At 61.1% G+C, this 25043-nt stretch overlaps 2 protein-coding genes across 2 annotated transcripts; one reads left to right on the top strand and one right to left on the bottom strand.

The window, feature by feature from the left end:
* The first annotated feature begins 21 nt into the window (after positions 1–21).
* On the top strand, positions 22–13958 carry LOC135291942 (RNA polymerase II-associated factor 1 homolog). Its single transcript, XM_064406185.1, is given in 19 exon segments — positions 22–881; positions 1091–1120; positions 1212–1304; positions 1914–2035; positions 3531–3597; positions 5366–5461; positions 6823–6928; positions 7730–7798; positions 8695–8798; positions 9914–10019; positions 10021–10031; positions 10873–11001; positions 12403–12439; positions 12441–12509; positions 12582–12669; positions 13068–13138; positions 13140–13190; positions 13192–13354; positions 13357–13958. Coding segments are annotated over 19 exon segments (2874 nt in total).
* A 2073-nt stretch (positions 13959–16031) lies between these two features.
* LOC135291941 (protein Smaug homolog 2-like) lies at positions 16032–24628 on the bottom strand. The gene is made up of 13 exons (XM_064406184.1): positions 24433–24628; positions 24106–24192; positions 23025–23056; positions 22082–22515; positions 21118–21203; positions 20469–20578; positions 20048–20215; positions 19586–19800; positions 18790–18865; positions 18587–18708; positions 17884–18054; positions 16988–17102; positions 16032–16148 (listed from the first exon to the last, which is right to left on the bottom strand). Exons 1-13 carry the CDS (start codon positions 24626–24628, stop codon positions 16032–16034), a joined length of 1929 nt encoding a protein of 642 aa, XP_064262254.1.
* Between the last annotated feature and the right edge of the window lie 415 nt (positions 24629–25043).

The raw sequence follows: 25043 nt of genomic DNA, 5'->3' as shown, positions 1-25043 counted from the left end.
AGGGGGTCAGGGGGTCCAGGGATGGCCCCAGACCCCCCGAAATTCCAGGGAGCCCCCTGGATGGACACGCCCCCTGTGGCAAACCCCGCCCTTTCTCGGTGGCAAGTCCCGCCCCATCCCGGCGGCAAGCCCCGCCCACCCACAGGCTCCCCTCAGAAGCCCCGCCCACCTGCAGGCTCCCCTCAGAAGCCCCGCCCACCCACCGGCTCCCTCAGAAGCCCCGCCCAACCTGCCGGCTCCCCTCAGAAGCCCCGCCCACCTGCCGGCTCCCCTCAGAAGCCCGCCCACCTGCCGGCTCCCCTCAGAAGCCCCGCCCACCTGCCGGCTCCCTCAGAAGCCCCGCCCACCCGCAGGCTCCCTCAGAAGCCCCGCCCACCCGCCGGCTCCCCTCAGAAGCCCGCCTCCTGCAGGCTCCCCTCAGAAGCCCCGCCCACCCGCAGGCTCCCTCAGAAGCCCCGCCCACCTGCAGGCTCCCCTCAGAAGCCCCGCCCACCTGCAGGCTCCCCTCAGAAGCCCCGCCCACCTGCAGGCTCTCCTTCAGCTGCGGCAGCAGCAGCCGGAAGCGCTGCACGGGGTCGAAGTCCTGCGCCTGCGCCGCCGCCGCCTGCGCGGGCAGCGCGGGGGCCCTGCGCGGCCCCCGGGGGCGGCCCCGGCCCCGCTCCGGGCCCCGCCGCCGCTCCGGGCCCCGCCGCGGGCGCTGAGGGCGGCCCCGGGCCCGGCCCGGCCGGAGGCGGCGGCGGCGCCGCCATCATCCGCGCGCGGCTTCCGGCGCGCGGCGGAAGTGACGCCGAGGCCGGGGCGCCGCGCAGGCGCGGCGGCGCGCGGCCAAGATGGCGCCCCACCATCCAGACGCAGGCGCAGCGCGATGAGCCGGGCCACCGGTAACGGCCGTGACGTCACCGCCGTGACGTCATCGCGGCGCTGGGGGAGCCCCCCGCGGTCCCGGCGGGGTGGGGGAGGGGGTGGGCGCCGCCCCGTGACGTCACCCGGCGGCGAACGAGCGGACAGCGGCGTCCCGCGTGACGTCACGGGCGCGTTTTGGGGGGGGTCCCCGGTGACGTCATGACGCGGCCCCCCCCTCCCCCCGCAGGCCGAGCTCGCACCGGACCCTCCCCGAGAGGTGAGCGGGGGGCGGGGCGGGCCCGGCCCCGTTTTGGGGCGAATCCCGCGGGTTTCAGGGCGTCCCGGGCCCCCCTGACCGCCCCCCCCAGGTCCGGGGTCGTGTGCCGGGTCAAGTTCTGCAACAGCCTGCCCGACATCCCCTTCGACCCCAAGTTCATCACCTACCCCTTCGACCAGAGCCGGTGCGCCCGCCCGGGGGGCTGGTGGGGGCCTGGGGGGTCCTGGGGGGATTCTGGGGGTCCTGAAGGGGAAATCCGGGGGTCCTGGGGGGTCCTGGGGGTCTTGGGGGGGTCCCTGAGGGGTTGTGAGGGAATTTTGGGGGGTCCTGGGGGGGTCTTGAGGGTCCTGGGGGGGATTTTGAGTGGATTCGGGGGGTCCTGGAGGGGAAATCTGGGGATTTGGGGGGTCCTGGGGGAATTTGGGGGGTCCTGGGGGGTCCCGGAGGTGCTGGTGGGTTTGGGCTGATTTTGGGCTGATTTCGGGTGGGTTTTGGGCTGATTTTGGGGCTGATTTTGGGGTGGTTTTGGGTCTGCTTTTGGGCTGATTTTGGGGTGGTTTTGGGGCTGATTTTGGGCTGGTTTCGGGTGGGTTTTGGGCTGATTTCGGGTGGGTTTTGGGCTGATTTGGGGCTGATTTTGGGGTGGTTTTGGGTCTGATTTCAGGTGTTTTTGGGGCTGATTTTGGGGTGGTTTTGGGTCTGATTTTTGGGGTGGTTTTGGGCTGATTTCGGGTGTTTTTGGGGCTGATTTTGGGGTGGTTTTGGGGCGTTTTGCTCCGTTTTGGGCTGCCAGGTTCGTGCAGTACAAGGCCACGTCCCTGGAGAAGCAGCACAAGCACGACCTGCTGACAGAGCCTGACCTGGGGGTCACCATCGACCTCATCAACCCCGACACGTACAGGATAGACCCCGGGGGTGAGCCCAAACCTGCCCCAAAACCGCCCGGAATCACCCCAAAACCACCCCGAAACAAACTGCCCCAAAACGGCCAAAAACGGCCAAAAACGGCTCAAAAACTGACCTAAAACTGCCCCAAAACCACCCTAAAACTGCCCAGGGACCTCATCAACCCCGACACCTACAGGATAGACCCCGGGGGTGAGCCCAAAACCGCCCGGAATCACCCCAAAACCGCCCCGAAACAAACTGCCCCAAAACGGCCAAAAACGGCCCAAAAACTGACCTAAAACTGCCCCAAAACCACCCTAAAACTGCCCCAGGGACCTCATCAACCCCGACACCTACAGGATAGACCCCGGGGGTGAGCCCAAAACCGCCCGGAATCACCCCAAAACCGCCCCGAAACAAACTGCCCCAAAACGGCCAAAAACGGCCCAAAAACTGACCTAAAACTGCCCCAAAACCACCCAAAACTGCCCCATGGAGCTCATCAACCCCGACACCTACAGGATAGACCCCGGGGGTGAGCCCCAAACCGCCCGGAATCACCCCAAAACTGCCCCGAAACAAACTGCCCAAAAACTGCCTAAAAACGGCCCCAAAACTGCCTCAAAACCAGCCTAAAACAGCCCAAAAACTGCCCCATGGATCTCATGAACCTGGGTACCTACAGGACAGACCCCGGGGGTGAGCCCCAAAACTGCCCCAAAACTGCCCGGAATCACCCCAAAATCACCCTGAAACAAACTGCCCCAAAAATGCCCAAAACGGCCCAAAAACGGCCCAAAACTGCCTCAAAACCACCCTAAAACAGCCCAAAAACGGCCCCAGGGACCTCATCAACCCGGACACGTACAGGATAGACCCCGGGGGTGAGCCCAAAACTGCCCGGAATCACCCCAAAACCGCCCCGAAACAAACTGCCCCAAAACTGCCTAAAAACGGCCCAAAAACTGCCCCAGGGCTGACCCCAAAGCCCCCATCCTGACCCCAAACCCCCTGTTCTGACCCCAAACCCCCTGTTCTCACCCCAAATCCCCTGTCCTGACCCCAAACCCCCCGCTCTGACCCAAATCCCCGTTCTCACCCCAAACCCCCGTTCTGACCCCAAACCCTCTGGGTGACCCCAAATCCCCGTTCTCACCCCAAACCCCCTGTCCTGACCCCAAACCCCCCGCTCTGACCCCAAACCCCCTGTTCTGACCCCAAATCCCCCACTCTGACCCCAAACCCCCCATCCTGACCCCAAACCCCCCGTTCTGACCCCAAACCCTCTGGGTGACCCCAAATCCCCCGTTCTCACCCCAAACCCCCGCTCTGACCCCAAACCCCCCGTTCTGACCCCAAATCCCCCGTTCTCACCCCAAACCCCCCGCTCTGACCCCAAACCCCCCGCTCTGACCCCAAACCCCCCGCTCTGACCCCAAACCCCTCACTCTGACCCCAAACCCCCCATCCTGACCCCAACCCCCCGCTCTGACCCCAAATCCCAGGGTTGGGTCCCCCCCAGTGCTGCTGGACCCCGCGGACGAGAAGCTGCTGGAGGAGGAGATCCAGGCGCCCACCAGCTCCAAGAGGTGAGCCCCAAAACCCCAACACCCAAAAAACCCAAAAACCCCAAAACCCAAAACACCCTAAACGGCAAAACCCAACACCCAAAAAACCCCAAAAACTCCGACCCCCAAAAACCCCAAACGCCAAAACCCTAAACACCAAAGCCCCAAAACCCAAAAAACCCAAACCCAAAAACCAAACCCCAATCCCAAAAACCCAAAATCCCAAACCCCAAACCCCAGAAACCCCAAAAACCCCAAACCCCAGAAACCCAAAAACCCCAAACCCCAAAAATCCCACCTTCCAAAAACCCCAAAAATCCCAAACCCCAAAAACCCAAACCCCAAAAAATCCAAACCCCAAAATCCCAACCCCCAAAAACCCCAAAAATCCCAAACCCCAGAAACCCAAAAATCCCAAACCCCAAAAATCCCAACCCCCAAAAACCCCAAAAATCCCAAACCCAAAAACCCAAACCCCAAACACCAAAAACCCAAACTGCAAAAAACCCAAAAACCCCAAATACCAAAAATCCCCCCAAACCCCAAATGGGCACCCCAAAACCCCCAAACCCAAAACCCCAAAAACTCTCAAACCCAAACCCCAAACCCCAAAAATCCCAAACCCCAAAAACCCCAAATACCAAAAACCCCCCCAAATCCCAAATGGGCACCCCAAAAACCCCAAACACCAAAACCCCAAAAACTCTCAAACCCAAACCCCAACCCCAAAAATCCCAAACCCCAAAAACCCCAAATACCAAAAACCCCCCCAAATCCCAAATGGGCACCCCAAAAACCCCAAACACCAAAACCCCAAACCCCAAAACCCCAAACCCCAAAACCCCAAAAACCCCAAACACCAAAACCCCAAACCCCAAACCCGAGAAACCCAAACCCCAAAATCCCCAAACACCAAAAATCCCAAACATTTTGGGGCCATTTTGGGGTGATTCTGGGGGTGCTTTTTAGGTAGCTTTAGGGCGATTTTGGGGTGATTTTTGGGCAGATTTCGGGATGATGTTGGGCAGTTTTTGGGGTGATTTTGGGGTGATTTTTGGGCAGTTTTGGGGCAGTTTTGAGGCAGTTTTTGGGTGATTTTTATGCAGTTTTATGGTGATTTTGGGGTGAGTTTTGGGTCAGTTTTTGGGATGATTCTGGGGCTGGTTTTGGGTCAGTTTTTAGGGCTGGTTTTGGTCAGTTTTTGGGGTGAATTTGGGCTGTTTTGGGCCCCCAGGTCGCAGCAGCACGCCAAGGTGGTGCCCTGGGATGACTTTGGGGGTGATTTTCGGGCAGTTTTGGGGCAGTTTTGAGGCAGTTTTTGGGGTGATTCTGGGCAGTTTCTGGGCAGTTTTTAGGGTGATTTTGGGCAGTTTTAGGGTGATTTTTGGGTGAATTTGGGCTGTTTTGGGGCCCCCAGGTCGCAGCAGCACGCCAAGGTGGTGCCCTGGGGGGATTCTGATGCAGTTTTTTGGGTGATTTTGGGGCAGTTTTGGGGCAGTTCTGAGGCAGTTTTTGGGGTGATTCTGGGGTTGGTTTTGGGTCAGTTTTTAGGGCTGGTTTTGGGTCAGTTTTTGGGGTGAATTTGGGCTGTTTTGGGCCCCCCAGGTCGCAGCAGCACGCCAAGGTGGTGCCCTGGGGGATTTGGGGGCCGTTTTGAGGCAGTTTTTGGGTGATTTTGGGGCAGTTTTTGGGGTGATCTTGGGTCAGTTTTCGGGGTGGTTTTGCGGTGATTTTCGGAGCAGTTTTTAGGGTGATTTTGGATAATTTTAGGGTTATTTTGGGCCCCCAGGTCGCAGCAGCACGCCAAGGTGGTGCCCTGGATGCGCAAGACCGAGTACATCTCCACCGAGTTCAACCGCTACGGGGTCAGCAACGAGAAACCGAGGTCAAGTGAGTCCGGGGGGTTTGGGGGAAATTCTGGGGCTTTTGGGGCTTTTGGGGCTTTTGGGGCTTTTGAAGAAACTTCGGGGTTTTTGTGGGGCGTTTTTGGGGTGGTTTCAACGGGGGTTGTGGAGATTTTTAGGGGGTGTTTTGGGGGGTTTTGTGGGGTTTCAGGATTTCTGGGGGAGTTTTGGGGTTTTTCAGGGACATTTTGGGGTTTTTGAGGGGTTTTGGGGTAATTCTGGTGATATTTTTGGGGTGATTCTGGGGTCACTTTGGGGATGTTTTGGGGATTTTTTTTGGGTGGTTTTGGGGATGTTTTTGGGCTGATTTTGGGCTGATTTTGTGATGATTTTGGCGTGGTTTTGGGCTAATTTTGGGGACCTTTTTGGGCTGATTTTGGGATGTTTTTGGGGTGATTTTGGGATGTTTTGGGGGTGATTTTGGGGACGTTTTGGGCATGACTTTGGAGTGGTTTGGGGGATGTTTTTGGGGTGACTCTGGGCTGTTTCTGGGGCTCTTTTGGGGTGGTTTTGGGTCTGTTTTCGGGGAGACTCTGGCTCTGTTTTGGGGTGTTTTGGGCTGGTTTTGGGTCTGGTTTTGGGGCTGTTTTTGGGTCTGTTTTGGGGCTGTTTTGGGGCGGTTTTGGGCTGTTTTGGGGCTGTTTTGGGTCTGTTTTTGGGGTGATTCTGGCTCTATTTTGGGGCAGTTTTTTGGGCTGGTTTTGGGGCAGTTTTTGGGTGACTCTGGGGCTGTTTTGGGGTGGTTTTTGGGGCTCTTTTGGGGCTGTTTTTGGGGCTGTTCTGGCTCTGTTTTTGGGGCTGTTTTGGGGCAGTTTTTGGGGTGGTTCTGGGCTGTTCTGGCTCTGTTTTGGGGCTGGTTTTGGGGCGATTTTGGGGCAGTTTTTGGGGTGTTTTTTGGCTGTTCTGGCTCTGTTTTTTGGGGCGATTTTGGGGCAGTTTTGGGGTGGTTCTGGGCTGTTCTGGCTCTGGTTTTGGGCGGTTTTTGGGGCGATTTTGGGGCAGTTTTTGGGGTGGTTCTGGCCGTTCCGGGTCCGTTTTGGGGCAGTTTTTGGGCTGTTTTTGGGCTGTTTTTGGGGCAGTTTTTGGTGCAGTTTTTGGGCGGATTTTGGGGCAGTTTTTGGCTGTTTTTGGGCGATTTTGGGCTGTTTTGGGCCGGTTCTGGCCTGATTTGGGTCCGTTCCGGGCTGTTCTGGCTCTGTTTTCGGGCGGTTTTTGGGCAGTTTTTGGGGCAGTTTTTGGGCAGTTTTTGGGCTGTTTTTGGGCGATTTTGGGGCAGTTTTGGGCCGGTTCTGGCCTGATTTGGGTCCGTTCCGGGCCGGCCCTGCCCTGACCTGGCCCCCAGGATCGGCGTGTCGGTGAAGCAGCAGTTCACCGAGGAGGAGATCTACAAGGACAGGGACAGCCAGATCGCCGCCATCGAGAAAACCTTCGAGGACGCCCAGAAACCCGTCAGGGGCCGGGGGGTTTGGGGGCTTTGGGGGCTTTGGGGATTATTTGGGATTTTTGGGGGGATTTTTGGGGATTTTTGGGGATTTTAGGGGAATTTTTGGGGGATTTTTGAGGATTTTTTTTGGGATTTTTGGGGTGTTTAGGTGGGATTTTGGGGGGATTTTTTGGGTAGTTTTTGGGAGGATTTTTGAGGATTTTTTTTTGCGTTTTGGGGGGGATTTTTTTTAATTTTTGGGGGATTTTTTGGGGTTATTTTTGTGGAGTTTTTGGGGGGATTTTTAGGGGGATTTTTGAGGATTTTTTTTTTTGTTATTTTTGGGGGTGTTTTTTGGAATTTTTTTGGGATTTTAGGATTTTTTTGTGGGGGATTTTTGGTAATTTTTTGGGGGGATTTTTGAGGATTTTTTTGGGGATTTTTGGGGGGATTTTTTTATTTTTGGGGGAAAGTTTTGGGTTATTTTTGTGGGGATTTTGGAGGGGACTTTTGGGGATTTTTTGGGAGATTTTTGGGGAATTTCTTTGGGATTTTGGGGGGATTTTTTGGGTGATCTTTTCGGTGATTTTTGGAGGTATTTTCGGGGGATTTTTTTGAGGTTTTACGCTGTGTTTGGGGGTGATTTTAGGGAAAGTTTTGGGGTTTTTTTTCAGGTGTTTTGGGGGTGATTTTAGGGGATTTTTGGGGAGGGTTTTGGGGTTTCTTTGGCTGATTTGGGGGTTCTGGGGCTGATTTTGGGGTTTCTTTGGGGGGGATTTGGGGGTCCCTGGGCTGGTTTTTGGGGCTCAGCCCGCTCTCCCTGCAGATCTCCCAGCACTACAGCAAGCCCCGGGTGACCCCCCTGGAGGTGATGCCCGTCTTCCCCGACTTCAAGGTGATTTTGGGGCTCCCCAGCCCTGTGCACCCCCCGAGCTCCAATTTCCTCCCTCAAAATCACAAATATTCCTTCCCCAAAATCCCGTTTTCCCTCCCCAAAATCCCATTTTCTCTCCTAAATCCAATATTCCCTTCCAAAATCCCTTTTTTCCCCCAAAAATCCCAAATATTTCCCTCCTAAATCCCCAATTTTACCCTCAAAATCCCATTTTCCTTCCCCAAAATCCCGTTTTCCCTCCTAAATCCCTTTCCCCCCCCAAAATCCCAAATATTCCTCCCCAAAATCCAATTTTCCCATCCCAAATCTCCATTTTCCACCCTCAGGTCTTTTCCCCATTCTCCTGTTCCCTCCCTTCTGCCATTTCTTCTCCCAACCCCTGATTTTTTTCTGGTTTTTCCCCTTTTTTTTTTCTGTTTTACCCCCATTTTTCCCCATTTTTTTTGTTTTATCCCCATTTCTTCTCCTATTTTTTCTGGTTTTCCCCATTTTTTTCTGTTTTCTTCCCCATTTTCCCCTTTTTTTCCTGTTTTATCCGCATTTTCTCCCTATTTTGTTCTGGTTTTTCCCATTTTTTTCTGTTTTTTCTGGTTTTTCCCCATTTTTCTCCATTTTCCCCCATTTTTTTATCCATTTCTTTCCCCATTTTCTCCCCCATTTCCCCCCAATTTTCACCATTTTCCTCCAATTTTTTTCTGGTTTTTTCCCCATTTCCCCCCCATTTTCTCCAATATTTTTCTGCCCCCAATTTTTCCCCATTTCCCCCCATTTTTCCCTCATTTTTTCCCCATTTTCTCCCCATTTTTCTCAATTTTTTTCTGTTTTTTCCCCATTTTTCCCCGTTTTCCCCCATTTTTTGCCCCGTTTTGCCCGATTTCCCCCGTTTTTTCCCCCAGATGTGGATCAACCCCTGTGCCCAAGTGATTTTCGACTCCGACCCGGCCCCCAAGGACACCTCGGGGGCGGCGGCGCTGGAGATGATGTCCCAGGCCATGATCAGGTCCCAAAATCCCCCAAATTCACCCCAAAATCCACCCCAAAAAACCCCAAAATCTGGAGGTGATGTCCCAGGCCATGATCAGGTCCCAAAATCCCCCAAATCCACCCCAAAATCCACCCAAAATGACCCCGATTTGGGGGATTTTGGGCTGGTTTTTGGGCTGACTCTGGTCTCGTTTTGGGCTGTTTTGGGGTGATTTTGGGGTGATTTTTGGGCTCATTTTTGGCTGATTCTGGGCTGATTTTGGGGCTGGTTTTGGAGTAATTTTTGGTGCTGGTTTTGGGCTGATTTTGGGCTGTTTCTGGGCTGATTTTGGGGCTGTTTTGTGCTGGTTTTGGGGCTGTTTTGGGGGTAATTTTGGGCTGGTTTTGGGGATATTTTGGGCTGGTGTTTGTGCTGATTTTGCGCCGGTTTTGGTGCTGTTTTTGGGGTAATTTTGGGCTGATTTGGGGCTGGTTTTGGTGCTGATTTTGCGCTGATTTTGGGGTAATTTTTGGTGCTGATTTCGGGGTCATTTTGGGCTGATTTGGGTGCTGTTTTTGGGGTAATTTTGGGCTGGTTTTGGGCTAGTTTTGGTGCTGATTTTGGGGCTGTTTTTGGGGTATTTTTTGGTGCTGATTTCGGGGTAATTTTGGGCTGATTTTGGGGTATTTTTTGGTGCTGATTTCGGGGTAATTTTGGGCTGATTTTGGGGTATTTTTTGGTGCTGATTTCGGGGTAATTTTGGGCTGATTTGGGGCTGTTTCTGTGCTGATTTTGGGCCGATTTTGGGGTATTTTTGGTGCTGTTTTTGGGGTATTTTTGGTGCTGATTTTGGGGTAATTTTGGGCTGATTTTGGGGTATTTTTGGTGCTGATTTCGGGGTAATTCTGCGCTGATTTTGGGGTATTTTTGGTGCTGATTTCGGGTAATTTCGGGCCGATTTTGGGGTATTTTTGGTGCTGATTTCCGGGTAATTTTGGGCGATTTTGGGGTATTTTTGGTGCTGATTTCGGGGTAATTCCGGGCCGATTTTGGGGTATTTTTGGTGCTGATTTCGGGGTAATTCCGGGCCGATTTTGGGGTATTTTTGGTGCTGATTTCGGGGTAATTCCGGGCCGATCCGGGTCGCGCAGGGGGATGATGGACGAGGAGGGGAACCAGTTCGTGGCCTATTTCCTGCCCGTGGAGGAGACGCTGCGCAAGCGCAAGCGGGACCAGGAGGAGGACGTGGACTACGCCCCCCGAGGACGTGTAGGGGCCCCAAAACCCGGGGGGGGGGGGCCCCAAAACCCGGGGGGGGGCCCCAAAACCGGGGGGGGGCCCCAAAAACCCGGGGGGGGCCCCAAAACCCGAGGGGAATCATAAAAAAAATTTTAAAAAAAAATTATGGGGGGTTTGGGGGCTCTGGGGGCTCCTGGGAAATGAAAAACCTGCAGCGAATCCCGGGGGGATTTGGGGAAAATTGGGGGTTTGGGGGGGGGGGGGTTTGGGATTGGGGGGGTCTTTGGGATTGGGGGGGTTCCCTGAGGTTGGGGGGGTCCCCTGAGTCCCCCCAGGGGGGGCTTTGGTGCAGTTTTGGGGGTCCCAAATCCCTGCCAGGAGCGACCCCGACGCCCCCGAACTCGGGGAGGTTTTGGGGGTCCCCGTCGGGATTTGGGGGAAAATTGGGGGTTTGGGGAGGGGGGGTTTGGGACTGGGGAGGGGTCTTTGGGATTGGGGGGGGTCCCCTGAGGTTGGGGGGTCCCCTGAGTCCCCCCCGGGGGGGCTTTGGGTGCAGTTTTGGGGGTCCCAAATCCCTGCCAGGAGCGACCCCGAACTCGGGGAGGTTTTGGGGGTCCCCGTCGGGATTTGGGGGAAAATTGGGGGTTTGGGGGGGGGGGTTTGGGGGTGAGGAGGGGTCTTTGGATCGGGGGGGTCCCCTGAGGTCGGGGAGGTCCCCGGGAGGGGTTTGGGTGCAGTTCTGGGGGTCCCAAATCCCTGCCAGGAGCGACCCCGACGCCCCCGAACTCGGGGAGGTTTTGGGGGTCCCCGTCGGGATTTGGGGGCGTTTTCGGGGTCCCGCGGCCCCGCCCCGACCCCCCCGGCCCCCCAGGTACGACTACAAGATCGCCCGGGAGTACAACTGGAACGTGAAGAACAAGGCCAGCAAGGGCTACGAGGAGAATTACTTCTTCATCTTCCGCGAGGGCGACGGCGTCTACTACAACGAGCTGGAGACGCGGTGAGCGGGACTGGGACGGACTGGGGGGACTGGGAGTGGGACTGGAGGGGACTGGGATGGACTGGGACGGACTGGGACGGACTGGGAGTGGGGACTGGGACGGACTGGGACAGACTGGGACAGACTGGAATGGGGACTGGGACAGACTGGGACGGACTGGGACGGACTGGGACGGACTGGGAATGGGGACTGGGACAGACTGGGACAGACTGGGACAGACTGGGACGGACTGGGAATGGGGACTGGACAGACTGGACAGACTGGGAGTGGGACTGGGACAGACTGGGACAGACTGGGACAGACTGGGACGGACTGGGAATGGGGACTGGGACAGACTGGGACAGACTGGAGACTGGGAATGGGGACTGGGACAGACTGGGACAGACTGGGAGTGGGGACTGGGACAGACTGGGACAGACTGGGACAGACTGGGATGGACTGGGACGGACTGGGATGGACTGGGACAGACTGGGACAGACTGGGACGGACTGGGACAGACTGGGACAGACTGGGAGTGGGGACTGGGACAGACTGGGACAGACTGGGGAGTGGGGACTGGGACAGACTGGGGGGGACTGGGGGGGGACTGGGAATGGGGACTGGGACAGACTGGGACAGACTGGGGGACTGGGACAGACTGGGGACTGGGACAGACTGGGAGTGGGACTGGAGGGGATTGGGAATGGGGACTGGGACAGACTGGAGGGGACTGGGAATGGGGACTGGGACAAACTGGGGGGACTGGGACAGACTGGGGGGACTGGGACAGACTGGGGGGACTGGGAATGGGGACTGGACAGACTGGGGGGACTGGGAATGGGGACTGGGACAGACTGGGAATGGGAACTGGGGGGGACTGGGAACTGGGAATGGAGACTGGGAATGGAGACTGGGAATGGGGACTGGGAATGGGACTGGGACAAACTGGGGGGACTGGGACTGGGAATGGGAACTGGGGGGGACTGGGAACTGGGAGAACTGGGACAGACTGGGAATGGGAACTGGGAATGGGGAACTGGGGGGACTGGGGGGGACTGGGAATGGGACAGGGAACTGGGAACTGGGAATGGGAACTGGGGGGACTGGAAATGGGACAGGGACGGACTGGGGGGGACTGGGGGGCACCCTTTGGGCTGTCCCTGAGAGTTCGGGGCAGTCCCGGGGGGTCTCTCGGGTCCATCCCGGGGGTCTCTGACGCCCCCCTCCCCTCCCGCAGGGTTGCGGCTGAGCAAGCGCCGGGCGCGGGCCGGGGCACAGTCAGGGCTGTCCCCGGGGGTCTCTCGGGGTTTGGGGCTGTCCCGGGGGTCTCTCGGGGTTCGGGGCTGTCCCGGGGGTCTCTCGGGGTTTGGGGCTGTCCCGGGGGTCTCTCGGGGGTCTCTGACGCCCCCTCCCCTCCCGCAGGGTGCGGCTGAGCAAGCGCCGGGCGCGGGCCGGGGCCCCACTCGGGCACCAACGCCGTGCTGGTGGTGAAGCACCGCGACATGAACGAGAAGGAGCTCGAGGCCCAGGTGGGATTTGGGGAGGGGTCCCGGCCCCCAGGACCCTCCCGGGACCCCCCCTGAGCCCCCTCCCCCCCACAGGAGGCGCGGCGGGCGCAGCTGGAGAACCACGAGCCCGAGGAGGAGGAGGAGGAGGAGATGGAGGCCGAGAAGGAAGCGGCGGCCTCGGGTGCGACCCAGACCCCCCCTCCCCAAATTCCGCCCCAAAATCCCCCTCCTCAAATTCTCCTCCCCAAATTCTCCTCCCCAAAAACCCCCACCCAATTTCTCACCCAAAATCCCCCTCCCCAAATCCCCCTCCCCAAATCCTCTCAAGTCCCCCCTCCTCAATCCATTTCTCACCACAAAATCCCCCTCCCCAAATCCCCCTCCCCAAATTCTGCCCCAAAATCCATCCCCAAATCCCCCATCCCAAATCCCCATTTCCCACCCAAATCCCCCCATCCCAAAGCCCCCTCCCCAATTCCCCATTTCCCCCCCAATTCCCCCCTCCCCCTGCCCCATCCCCCCATTTGGGGGGGGTCTCAGCCCTCTGAGGACCCCCCCCCCCCCCCCCTCCCCGGGCAGACGAGGAGCGGCCGAAGGGCAGCGAGAGCGAGGAGGAGGAGGAGGAGGACGAAGGCTCCGGCTCGGGCTCGGAGCGCGGGGGGCGGCTCCGGGCGCAGCGAGGATGAGGAGGAGGAGGAGGAGGGAGGAGGCCGAAGGCTCCCGGGGGGGCCGCCGGGGGGGCAGCGACGCCGCCCGGGCCGCGCGGGACCAGGAGGAGATCTTCGGCAGCGACAACGACGAGGAAGAGGAGGAGGAGGAGGAGGAGGAGGAAGAGGAAGGCAGCGAGGGGGGGCGGCGCGGCGCCCCGCAGCCCCCCAGCTCAGCCCCAGCGAGGAGGAGGAAGAGGAGGAGGAGGAGGAAGAGGAGGAAGAGGAGGAGGAGGAGGAGGAGAGAGCGCCAGCGATGGCTCCGAGTCCTCCAGCGAGTGAGGAGGGGGGGAACCCAAACCCCCTCTCAAATTACCCAAAATTCCCCCCAAAAACCCCACAAATTCCTCAAATTCCCAAAAATCCCCCCAAATTCCCCAAAATTGCCGCCAAAAATCCCCACAAATCCTCCCCAAAATTTCAAATCCCCAAAAAATCCCCTCAAATTCTCCCAAAATCCCCCTCGAATTCCCCCAAACCCTCCGAATTCCCCCCAAATTCCACAAAATCCCCCAGATCCCCATCCCCAGCCCCGTTTTGGGGCAGAAAGCGGCAGCTCGGGGCGGTTTTTGTCTTTAATAAGGTCAATGGTTTCCAGCCATGTCATAACAAAAGGATCATAATAAAAGTATCTAAAATAACGATTTTTTTGTCTTTTTCTATTCCGGGGGGGCTACAAAGGGGGGGGGTGGGGGAGGGGCTGTACCGAGGGGGGGGGCGGGGAACCCCCACCCCGGGGGGGGAGGGGCGGTGTTGTACCTAAATTTGGGAGGGGGGGGGGTTTCATTTCCCCCTCCCCCTCCCCAGCGTGGGGGGTCAGGACAAGAAATAATTAATTAATAATAATATAATAACAAAAAAAAAAAAAAAAAGAAGAGGAAAAACCAACAAAAATAAAAGAAATAAAATCCTCAAATCCCCAAATCCCGGGATTTTTAAAAACCGAGGGAAACGCCCCCCCCCCATCACGACCCCCCCCCCCCAAAAAAAACCCCCCCTGTAGTGTCATGGCCCCCCCACGACCCCCCAAAAACCCCCCCCCGGGGGGGTGGTGGGGGGGGGGGCTGCCCCTCCCCCGCTGTTTTGGGGACCCCCCGGGGGGTTTTGGGGGGGTTTGGGGGGGGGGGTCAGGGGGGAGCCCCCCCCGGGTTGGGGAGGGGGCGGCGGCGCCGTCAGATGGTGGAGGTTTTGTCTGTGCCGTCTGGGGGGGGAAATGGGGGGGTCAGGGGGGTCCCCCAAAACCCGCGGGGGTCCCTCTGTGCCCCTCCCCTCTTTGTACCCCCCCCCCCGTGTCCCCAAAGTTCCTCCCCAGAGTCCCCGGGTGTCCCCTGGGTGTCCCCGTGTCCCCTGCCCATGTCCCTGCTGTGTCCCCAGTGTCCCCTCAGTGACCCCAAATGTCTCCGGCGTTCCTCCCCTGAGCCCCCCATGTCCCCCCCACCAGTGTCCCCATTTCCCCCAGTGTCCCCCCAGTGTCCCCATTTCCCCCAGTGTCCCCCCAGTGTCCCCCCAGTGTCCCAGCGTCCCCCCCCAATGTCCCCCTCTGTGTCCCCCCAATGTCCCCGCTGTCCCTGTGTCCCCTCGGTGTCCCCATGTCCCCCCCACCAGTGTCCCCAATGTTCCCTCGGTGTCCCAAATGTCCCCCCCCAATGTCCCCAGTGTCCCCTCGGTGTCCCCTCAGTGTCCCCCATTTTGTTCCCAATGTCCCCTCAGTGTCCCCATGTCCCCAATGTCCCCATTTTGTCCCCAATGTCCCCATTTTGTCCCCGTACCCCCCAGGGCGTGCTCGGTCATGCTCAGACACAGCGACTCCCCATGTCCCCAATGTCCCCATTATCCCTGTGTCCCCCCCAATGTCCCCAATGTCTCTGTGTCCCCTCGGTGTCCCCACTGTCCCCCCGTGTCCCTGTGTCCCCCCTCGGTGTCCCCAATGTCCCCATTTTGTCCCCAATGTCCTCCTCTATCCCAATGTCCCCCCACGGTGTCCCCATGTCCCTGTGTCCCCAATATCCCCATGGTGTCCCCAATGTCCCCTCGGTGTCCCCACTGTCCCCAGTGTCCCCTCAGTGTCCCCAGTGTCCCCATGGTGTCCCCAATGTCCCCTCGGTGTCCCCAATGTCCCCAGTGTCCCCTCAGTGTCCCCACTGTCCCCCATGGTGTCCCCAATGTCCCCATTTTGTCCCCGTACCGCCCAGGGCGTGCTCGGTCATGCTCAGACACAGCGACTCCACCCCAATGTCCCCAGTGTCCCCAACGTCCCCTCACTGTCCCCAATGTCCCCATGATGTCCCCAATGTCCCCCCACCTGTCCCCATGTCCCTGTGTCCCCAATATCCCCATGGTGTCCCCAATATCCCCATGGTGTCCCCAATGTCCCCCTCGGTGTCCCCATTGTCCTCTCACTGTCCCCAGTGTCCCCTCAGTGTCCCCACTGTCCCCATTTTGTCCCCCCATTGTCCCCAGTGTCCCCTCAGTGTCCCAATGTCCCCATTTTGTCCCCGTACCCCCCAGGGCGTGCTCGGTCATGCTCAGACACAGCGACTCCACCCCAATGTCCCCAGTGTCCCCAACGTCCCCTCTATCCAACATCCCCATGGTGTCCCCACGGTGTCCCCAATATCCCCATGGTGTCCCCACTGTCCCCATTTTGTCCCCAATGTCCCCCATTTTGTCCCCGTACCGCCCAGGGCGTGCTCGGTCATGCTCAGACACAGCGACTCCCCATGTCCCCAATGTCCCCATGGTGTCCCCATTGTCCCCTCACTGTCCCCAATGTCCTCTCAGTGTCCCCAATATCCCATGGTGTCCCCATTGTCCCCATGGTGTCCCCAATGTCCCCTCAGTGTCCCCACTGTCCCCATTGTCCCCCCCGTACCGCCAGGGCGTGCTCGGTCATGCTCAGACACAGCGACTCCAGCGTGGGGTTGATCTCCAGGTCTGTCCCGGGGGGGGGACACTCTGAGGGGGGGGGGGGGACAAAAAAAGGGTCAGAGGAGACCACCCCCAAAAAAAATCCCCCACCCCCAAAACCCCCCAGCGCCCTGAGCCCCGCCCCAGCTCAATTCTGGGGTCACTTTGCCCATTTTGGGGTCCCTCTCCCCCATTTTGGGGTCCCTCTCCCCATTTTTGGGATCTTTCTCCCCATTTTGGGGTCTCTTTCCAAATTTGGGGTCCCTCTCCCCGTTTTGGGGTCCCTCTCCCCATTTTGGGATCTTTCTCGCTATTTTGGGGTCTCTTTCCAAATTTGGGGTCTCTTTCCCCATTTCAGGGTCCCTCTCCCCATTTTAGGGTCTCTTTCCCCAATTTGGGATCTCTCTCCCCAGTTTCGGGTCTTTCTCCCCATTTTAGAGTCTCTTTCCCCCTTTTGGGGCCTCCCCCTCCTCGGGTCCCTCTCCCCATTCCCCCTCCCCATTTTAGGGTCTCCCCCCACCCCTTTACCCCCCCCCCCCTCCAACCCCACCCCAGGGACTTTTCCCCCATTTTTTGGTCTCCTCCTCCCCATTTTTTGGGCTCCCCCCCCACTTTGAACACCCCCTCCCCATTTTGGGGTCCCTCTCCCCATTTTCGGGGTCCCCCAGCCCGTTTGTGGCCCTCCCAGCCGGTTTTCGGCGCCCCCAGCCCCATTTTGAGCCCCTACCCTGGGGGAAGGCGAGCAGGGCCGAGCTGTGGGGGGCGTTCTCTGCACGGCCCCCTCCCCATTCCTGAGCCCCCCTCCCCATTTTCGGGTCCCTCTCCCCATTTTCGGGGTCCCCCAGCCCGTTTTTTGGCGCCCCCAGCCCCGTTTTCGGCCCCTACCCTGGGGAAGGCGAGCAGGGCCGAGCTGTGCACGGGCAGCGAGTGCGTTCTCTGCACGGCCCCGCGGCTCCCGGGGGTCCCCCCCTGCGCCCCCCCCGGCCCCGAACCAAAGGCTCTGGGGGGGCGGGGGAGAAATGAGAGGGGGTCAACACCCCCAGAGTGGGGGGGAGCCCCCCCCAAAAGGGTCGAAAGGGGGAGGGGGAGGCCCCAACCCCACCCTGAACCTCGGTGAAACCAAGCGAGGACAGGGAGATGTGGCCCCCCCCCATAGAAATCCAGAATCCCACCCAAAAACTCCCCAAAACCCTCCCCAAAACCCCCCTAAAACACCTCCCAAATGCTCCCTAAAATCCCAGCCAAACCCTCCCCAAAACCCCCCAAAATCCTCCCCAAAATACCCCCCAAATCCTCCCCAAACACCCTCCCCCAAAATGCCCCAAATCCTCCCCCAAAAAACCTCCCAAATTCACAAATTCCCCAAAATCCCCCAAAATTCCCCAAAATACCCTGCAAAATCCCCTCCCCAATCCCTCCCCAAAAATCCCCATTTCCCCCCCAAATCCCCCCATTTACCCCCCCAATTCCCCCCCCAAATTCCCCCCAAACCCCCCCATTTCACCCCCCAAAATCCCCATTCCCCCCCAAACCCCCCCAAAATCCCAATTTCCCCCCCAAAATCCCAATTTCCCACCACAAATCCCAATTTCCCACCCCAAATTCCCAATTTCCCCCCCACAATTTCCCACCCCAAAATCCCCATTCCCCCCCAAACCCCCCCCATTTCCCCCCCCAAAATCCCCATTTCCCCCCCCAAATCCCAATTTCCCCCCCCCAAATCCCAATTTCCCACCCCGAAACCCCCCCATTGCCCCCCTCCCCCTCGCCCCCAGACCCACCTGCCCGTCCGGGCGCGCCCAGGGGTGGGGCGCTCCCAGGGGGGCTCGGGGGGGCCCCCCCCGGGGGGTCCCAGCAGCCCCAGGCGGGCGGGGGGCGGGGGGCAGGGCCCGGGGGGGCAGCGCGAAGGGGCGGCCCCCCCCCCCGCCGCCGCCCCCCCCCCACAGAGCCAGCTATGGGGAGCGAGTTGGAGCCGAAGGCCCAGCTGGGGGGGGGGGGGGGCAAAATGGGGGGGTCAGAGGGGGCTGCGACCCCCCCAGGAGCCCCCCCCGGGCGGGAACAGCCCCCCCCGAATCGGAGGAAAGGGAAATGGGGGGGGGGCTGTGTGACCCCTCCCCAAATTGGGAAATGGGATCCCTTAGACCCCCCCCCAAATTGGGAATTGAGGAAAAATCCCCGGGGAGGGAAGAGCAGAAACCCCAAAATCGCCCCAAACCTCCCCAAATTTCGGGGGGCGCGCGACCCCCTGAGCCCCCCCAAGGTGGGGGATTGTGCACAACCCACGGTGGGGGGGTCAGACCCCCCAAAATTGGGGCGGGGGGGGGCAGGAATTGAGCATTTGGGGGGGGTCCCGAGCAGCCCCCAAACCCCACCCAGGGCAGCAGTGAAGGCCGGGATGGAAATGGGGATTTTGGGGAGGGGTCTCTGCGCCAAGGGGGGGTCCCACACCCCAGGGGGGTCCCGGAGCCCCCTCCCCCAGGTAACCTTTTGGGGGGCCGGTAGCCGGGGGGGCCGTCCAGGGGCCCCTTCTTGGGGAAGGCGCGGAGCAGCTTCAGCACCTGCTGCTTCCAGGACTGGAGCCGCTTCTTCTGCGTCTCCGTGAACGCCTGGGGGGGCCGGGGGGGGGGTCACAGGGGGGTCCCGGGGGACCCCAGACCCCCAGGAACCCCCTCCCCACAATGGGGTACCTCGTGGCTCAGGCACTTCTCGAGCAGCTGGAGGTAACTGGTGATGTTCTCCTCGTCCGGGGCGCGACACCAGGAGCTGGGTGCACACTGGGGGGGGGGGTCAGAGACCCCCCAAAAACACCCAAATCCCACCCAAAAATCACCCCAAAACACCAGGAGCTGGGTGCACACTGGGGGGGGGGTCAGAGACCCCCCAAAACTGCCCCAAAAACCCCCAAATCCCACCCAAAAATCACCCCAAAACACCAGGAGCTGGGTGCACACTGGGGGGGGGTCAGAGACCCCCCAAAACTGCCCCAAAAACCCCCAAATCCCACCCAAAACCACCCCCAACCCCCTCCCCAAATCCCTGCGACACCAGGAGCTGGGTGCACACTGAGGGGGGGTCAGGGGGTCCTAAAAAACTGCCCCAAAAACCCCCCCCAAATGCCCCCAGACCCCTCCCCAAAAGCCCCCAGGCTCACCCTTGCCCACGACGCGCGTGAACTGCCCCGGGATGTCCCCAGACCCCTCCCCAAGCCCCCAGACCCCCTGCCCAGCTCACCCTTGCCCACGACGCGCGTGAACTGCCCCGGGATGTCCCCAGACCCCTCCCCAAGCCCCCAGACCCCTCCCCAAAAGCCCCCAGGCTCACCCTTGCCCATGACACGCGTGAACTGCCCCGGGATGTCCCCAGACCCCTCCCCAAGCCCCCCAGACCCCTGCCCAGCTCACCCTTGCCCATGACACGCCGTGAACTGCCCCCGGGATGTCCCCAGACCCCTCCCCAAGCCCCCAGACCCCTGCCCAGGCTCACCCTTGCCCATGACACGCGTGAACTGCCCCGGGATGTCCCCGTCGGGCACCGGCGCCGCGGGGGGCTCGGCCTCGGGGGGGGGCCGGGGGCGGCTCCGGGGGGGCCCCGTCGGGGGGCGCGGGGGGCGGGGGGGGCCGGAAGGCCTTGATGGGGGTCCCCAGGATCTGCTGCAGCTCCTGCAGCGCCGACCACAGGTTGCCCCCCTCCAGGATGTCCTGGGGGACACGGCGGGTGTCAGGACACGGGGGGGACACGGGGGGGACACTGGGAACTGTCCCCCGCTCCATCCCTGGGAACACTGGGAACCCTCCCAGAGCAGCCCAGTGCCCCCCAGTCCTTCCCAATCCCCCCATTTCCCCCAGTTCCAGAACCTTCTCCAGCGCCCGCAGCCCCCCCGTTCCCCCAGTTTCCAGAACCTTCTCCAGCGCCCGCAGCCCCCCCGTTCCCCCCAGTTTCCAGAACCTTCTCCAGCGCCCGCAGCCCCCCCGTTCCCCCAGTTTCCAGAACCTTCTCCAGCGCCCGCAGCACGCTCTGCCGCTCCCGCAGTTTCTGGATGCTCAGGGCGATCTTGTGCCGCGCGCCTTGGTGACGTTCTGGGGGGACAGGGCACACCGGGGGGGTCACACGGGGCTGGGGGGGGGTCACTGAGCCCTCTGGGGGGGGTTACGGCTGTCATGGACCCCTCCCCCACCAGCCCTGGGGACACTGGGGACCCCCCAACGCCAGCCCAGCGCCCCCCCAGTCCCCTCCCAGGATGCTCCAGCCACTCCTGGGCACCCCAGTGTCCCCTCCTAGTGTCCCCTCCCAGTCCCTCCCAGTGCCCCCAGGATGCTCCAGCCATTCTCCCAGTCCCTCCCAGTCCCTCCAGTGCCCCCAGTCCCACCTGCGTCTCCAGGTGCCGCTCGGTCAGCGTCATCATCTCCTCGTAGCTCATCTGCGCGAACAGCGCCGCGTACTTGTGCAGCCGCAGGCTCTTCAGCCACGAGGGCACGTCTGGGGGGGCTCCGTCACAGCACCGCACCCCCCGAGCCCCCCAAAGCCCCTTGAACCCACCCAGAGCCCCCCACAGCCCCCGAACCCCTCCCAAAGCCCCCTGAAGCTCCCCCAAGCCCCTTGAACCCTCCAGAACCATTTGAAGCCCCCCTGAAGCCCCCAGAGCCCCCTGAAGCCCCCCTGAACTCCCCCAGAGCCCCTTGAACCCCCCCAAGAGCCCCCTGAACCCCCTGCTGAAGCCCCCCCAGAGCCCTTTCAATCTCCCTGAAGCCCCCCAGAGCCCCCTGAACCCCTTTCAACCCCCCCAGAGCCCTTTCAACCCCCCCAGAGCCCTTTCAACCCCCCCAGAGCCCTTTCAACCCCCCAGAGCCCTTTGACGCCCCCCCCAGAGCCCTTTGAAGCCCCCCCAGAGCCCTTTCAATCCCCCCAGAGCCCTTTGAAGCCCCCCCAGAGCCCTTTCAATCCCCCCAGAGCCCCCCCGAGCCTCCCCAGACCCCTTTCAATCTCCCCAAAGCCCCCCAGAGCCCCCCGCAGCCCACCCTTCATGCCGCTGCCGTCCTCCTGGAAGGAGTTGCGCCCGCCGGGCTCCTCGGTGTGCTCGCTGCCCGACGAGGCCCACGCTGCTCTGGGGGGACAGGGGGGGCGCGTGCTGCTCCCCGAAGGCCGGGGGGGGCCCCCGGGGGGCGGCGGGGGGCTCCTCAGGACCCCCCGGGCCCGCCCAGATCGCCCCCCGGGCCGGGCTGGGGGCTGCCGGGCAGCAGCGAGCGCTTCAGGGGGCTGGGGTGCAGCTGGCACGGCAGGGCTGGGGAGGGGGACAGGGCGGGCTGGGGGCTGCAGACCCCCTGCCCAGACCCCACCACAGAGCCCAGACCCCTCCCCAGACCCTTCCCCAGACCCCTCCTGAGACCCCCAGACCCCTCCCCAGGGACCCCAGACCCCTCCCCAGACCCCAGACCCCCACCTTCTCCTTCCATTCCTCCCATTTCCCACTTTCCCCTCCCATTTTCCCGCTTACTCCTCCCATTTTCCCCTTCTCCCACTTTCCCCTGTTATTTCCCCCCCTTTTCCCCATTTCCCCTCTCGTTTCCCCCCATTTTTCCCCCCTTTTCCCATTTCCCCTCCCGTTTCCCCCCCCCTTCCCCCCCATTTTTTCTCCATTTCCCCCCCTTTTCCCACTTTCCCCATTTCCCCCTCCCATCTTCCCCATTCCCCCAATTTCCCCTCCCATTTTCCTTTAATTCCCCCCATTCTCCCACTTTCCCTTTCCCCCGCTTTTCCCCATTTTCCTACTTCCCCCTCCTGTTTCCCCCCTATTTCCCCCAATTCCCCTCCTGTTTCCCCCCCTTTTCCCCATTTCCCCTTCCCCCCTTTTCCCACTTCCCCCTCCATTTCCCCCCATTTTCTCCAATTCCCCTCCATTTCCCCCCCTTTTTCCCCCATTTCCCTTCCCCTCTCTCCCCATTTTTCCCCATTTTTCCACTTTCCCCACCCATTTCCCCATACCCTGAAACGGAGGGTGCCCGTTCTCCCCTCGGCCCCGCTGTCCCTGCTGTCCCTGCATGCTGCTGCTGCTGCTGCTGCTGCTGCTGCTGCTCGGCCCAGCCCGCCGCGCCGGCCTCGGGGGGCTCGGGGGGCCACTCGCGGTGGGCGCGGCGCGGCGCCGGCGGCGCCAGGCGCTCCTCCAGGTGCCCCAGCCACAGGGCGAGCGCGCTGCGGTCGTCGGCCGTGGTGGCGGGGTGGATGAGCGCGTAGGAGAGCAGCTGCCGCGACTCCTCCACGCAGCGGTTGCTCTCGATGGCGTCGGCCAGCACCTTCTGCAGCCGCTTCATGTACTCCGCCTTGGCCGCCCGCGTTGCCGGGCTGCAGCAGCGGCAGGTGGGCCAGCAGCAGCGCCACGGCCGCCTCGGCGGGCTCCTGGGGCCACTGCGAGATGGCAGCTGGGGACAGAGGGGACAGCGGGTCACACACAGCCAGCAGGGACACACAGGGACACACACAGGGACACACACAGGGACACGGGGTCACACACAGGGTCAGCAGGGACACACACAGGGTCACACAGGACCAGCAGGGACACACACAGGGACACAGGGACACACACAGGGTCAGCAGGGACACACAGGGACACACACAGGGGACACAGGACCAGCAGGGACACACACAGGGGACACAGGGACACACACAGGGTCAGCAGGGACACACAGGGACACACACAGGGTCACACAGGACCAGCAGGGACACACACAGGGACACAGGGACACACACAGGGTCAGCAGGGACACACAGGGACACACACAGCCAGCAGGGACACGGGGTCACACACAGGGTCACACAGGACCAGCAGGGACACACACAGAGCCAATGGGACACGGCAATCGGGGACAGGGACACAGGGGACACACACGGGACACACACCCCACACATGTGGGACACACGTGGGACACACACGGGACACAGAGGGCCACCAGGAGATGGCCACTGGGGACAGGAACACACAGGGAACCCCTGAGGCCCCCATGACACCTCTGGGCAGACACAAGGGACCCCAGAGACCCCTGTAACCCCCCCAGGACCCCCGTAACACCCCAGACCCCTGACAGCCCCGTAACCCCCCTGTAACTGCCCCAGGACCCCCGTAACCCCCCTGTAACTGCCCCAGGACCCCCATAACCCCCCTGTAACTGCCCCAGGACCCCCCGTAACCCCCCCTGTAACTGCTCCAGGACCCCCTGACAGCCCCGTAACCCCCCTGTAACCCCCCCAGGACCCCTGTAACACCCCAGACCCCTGACAGCCCCGTAACCCCCCTGTAACTGCCCCAAGACCCCCCATAACCTTCCTGTAACTGCCCCAAGACCCCCGTTAACCTCCCTGTAACTGCCCCAGGACCCCCGTAACCCCCCTGTAACTGCCCCAGGACCCCCATAACCTTCCTGTAACTGCTCCAGGACCCCCGTAACCTTCCTGTAACTGCCCCAAGACCCCCGTAACCTTCCTGTAACCCTCTGTAACCCCTCCAGGACCCCCGTATCCTCACACAACCCCCCATAACACTGCCAGGACCCCCGTAACCCCCCTGTAATCCCTCTATAACACCTCCAGAACACCTGTAACACTCTGTAACTGCCCCAAGACCTCTGTAGGCCCCCTGTAACTGCCCCAAGACCCCCGTAACCCCCCTGTAACATCTCCAGGACCCCTGTGACCCCCCCTGTGACCCCTCTATAACTGCCCCAGGACCCCCCGTAACCCTCCTCAGGACCCCCGTAACCCCCCTGACACCCCTCTATAACACCCCCAGGACCCCTGTAACCCCCTGTAACTGCCCCAGGACCCCCTGACAGCCCCGTAACCCCCCTGTAACACCCCCAGGACCCCCATAACCCCCCTGTAACACTCTCTAACACCACCAGGACTCCTGTAACCCCCCTGTAACTACCCCAGGACACCCATAACACCCCCGTAACTCCTCCAGGACCCCCATAAACCCCCCTGACACCCCCCAGACCCCGTGCCCAGCCCCTCACCGGCGCTGTTGGCCTCGGCCTCCAGCAGGTGGATGTCGGGGCAGCGAGTGCTCGAGGCACAGCTGCAGGAACCCCCCTGACACCCCTCTGTAACACCCCCAGGACCCCTGTAACCCCCTATAACTGCCCCAGGACCCCCTGACAGCCCCGTAACCCCCCTCTAACACCCCCAGGACCCCCATAACCCCCCTGTAACACTCTCTAACACCGCCAGGACCCCTGTAACCCCCCTGTAACTACCCCAGGACACCCATAACACCCCCGTAACTCCTCCAGGACCCCCGTAACCCCCCTGACACCCCCCAGACCCCGTGCCCGGCCCCTCACCGGCGCTGTTGGCCTCGGCCTCCAGCAGGTGGATGTCGGGGCAGTCGGCCAGCGAGTGCTCCAGGCAGAGCTGCAGGAAGCGCGCCTGCGTGCGCGTCACGCGCTTCAGCAGCGCCAGCAGCGCCACCGTCTGCTCGCACTCGCTCCAGCCGCGGAACCAGCCCGCCACGATGCCCACCTGGTCCCGGAACATCATGGCTGGGGGGGCCGGGGGGGGCGCGCAAACGGCCCTGCCCCCCCCTCAGGGGGCGGGGGGGCCCCCCCCGGGCCGGGCAGCGCATTGGGGGGTGTCGGGGCGGGGGGTGCCCAGGGGCCCCCCCGGGCTGGGAGCGCGGCGCAGGGTCCGGAGGGTCCTGTGGGGAGAGAGGGGGAAATGGGGGTGAGGGGGGAACTGGGGGGACAGACCCCCTCCCCAGGGTCAGGGACAGGGAGAGACCCCCTTGGGGGTTTATGGACCCCCAAGAGACACCAAGGACCCCCAAGAGGAATTAGGGACCCCCCAAGAGACACCAAGGACCCCCAAGAGGAATTAGGGACCCCCCAAGAGACACCAGAGACCCCCAGAAGGAACTAGGGACCCCCAAGAGACACCAAGGACCCCCAAGAGGAAT

The sequence above is a fragment of the Passer domesticus genome, unplaced genomic scaffold (genome assembly GCF_036417665.1).
Source record: "Passer domesticus isolate bPasDom1 unplaced genomic scaffold, bPasDom1.hap1 HAP1_SCAFFOLD_159, whole genome shotgun sequence".
Lineage (NCBI taxonomy): Eukaryota > Metazoa > Chordata > Aves > Passeriformes > Passeridae > Passer > Passer domesticus.
This window is presented reverse-complemented; position numbering and strand designations above follow the sequence as displayed.

Coding starts and splice junctions, on each gene's coding strand:
- LOC135291941 (XM_064406184.1), bottom strand. CDS start 24,628: ATGATGTTCCGGGACCAGGTGGGCATCGTGGCGGGCTGGTTCCGCGGC. Junction 20,216..20,468: donor AGCGGCACCTGGAGACGCAG/GTGGGACTGGGG, acceptor ACCCCCCCCCAG/CCCCGTGTGACCCCCCCGGT. Junction 18,709..18,789: donor AGAAGTGCCTGAGCCACGAG/GTACCCCATTGT, acceptor CGGCCCCCCCAG/GCGTTCACGGAGACGCAGAA.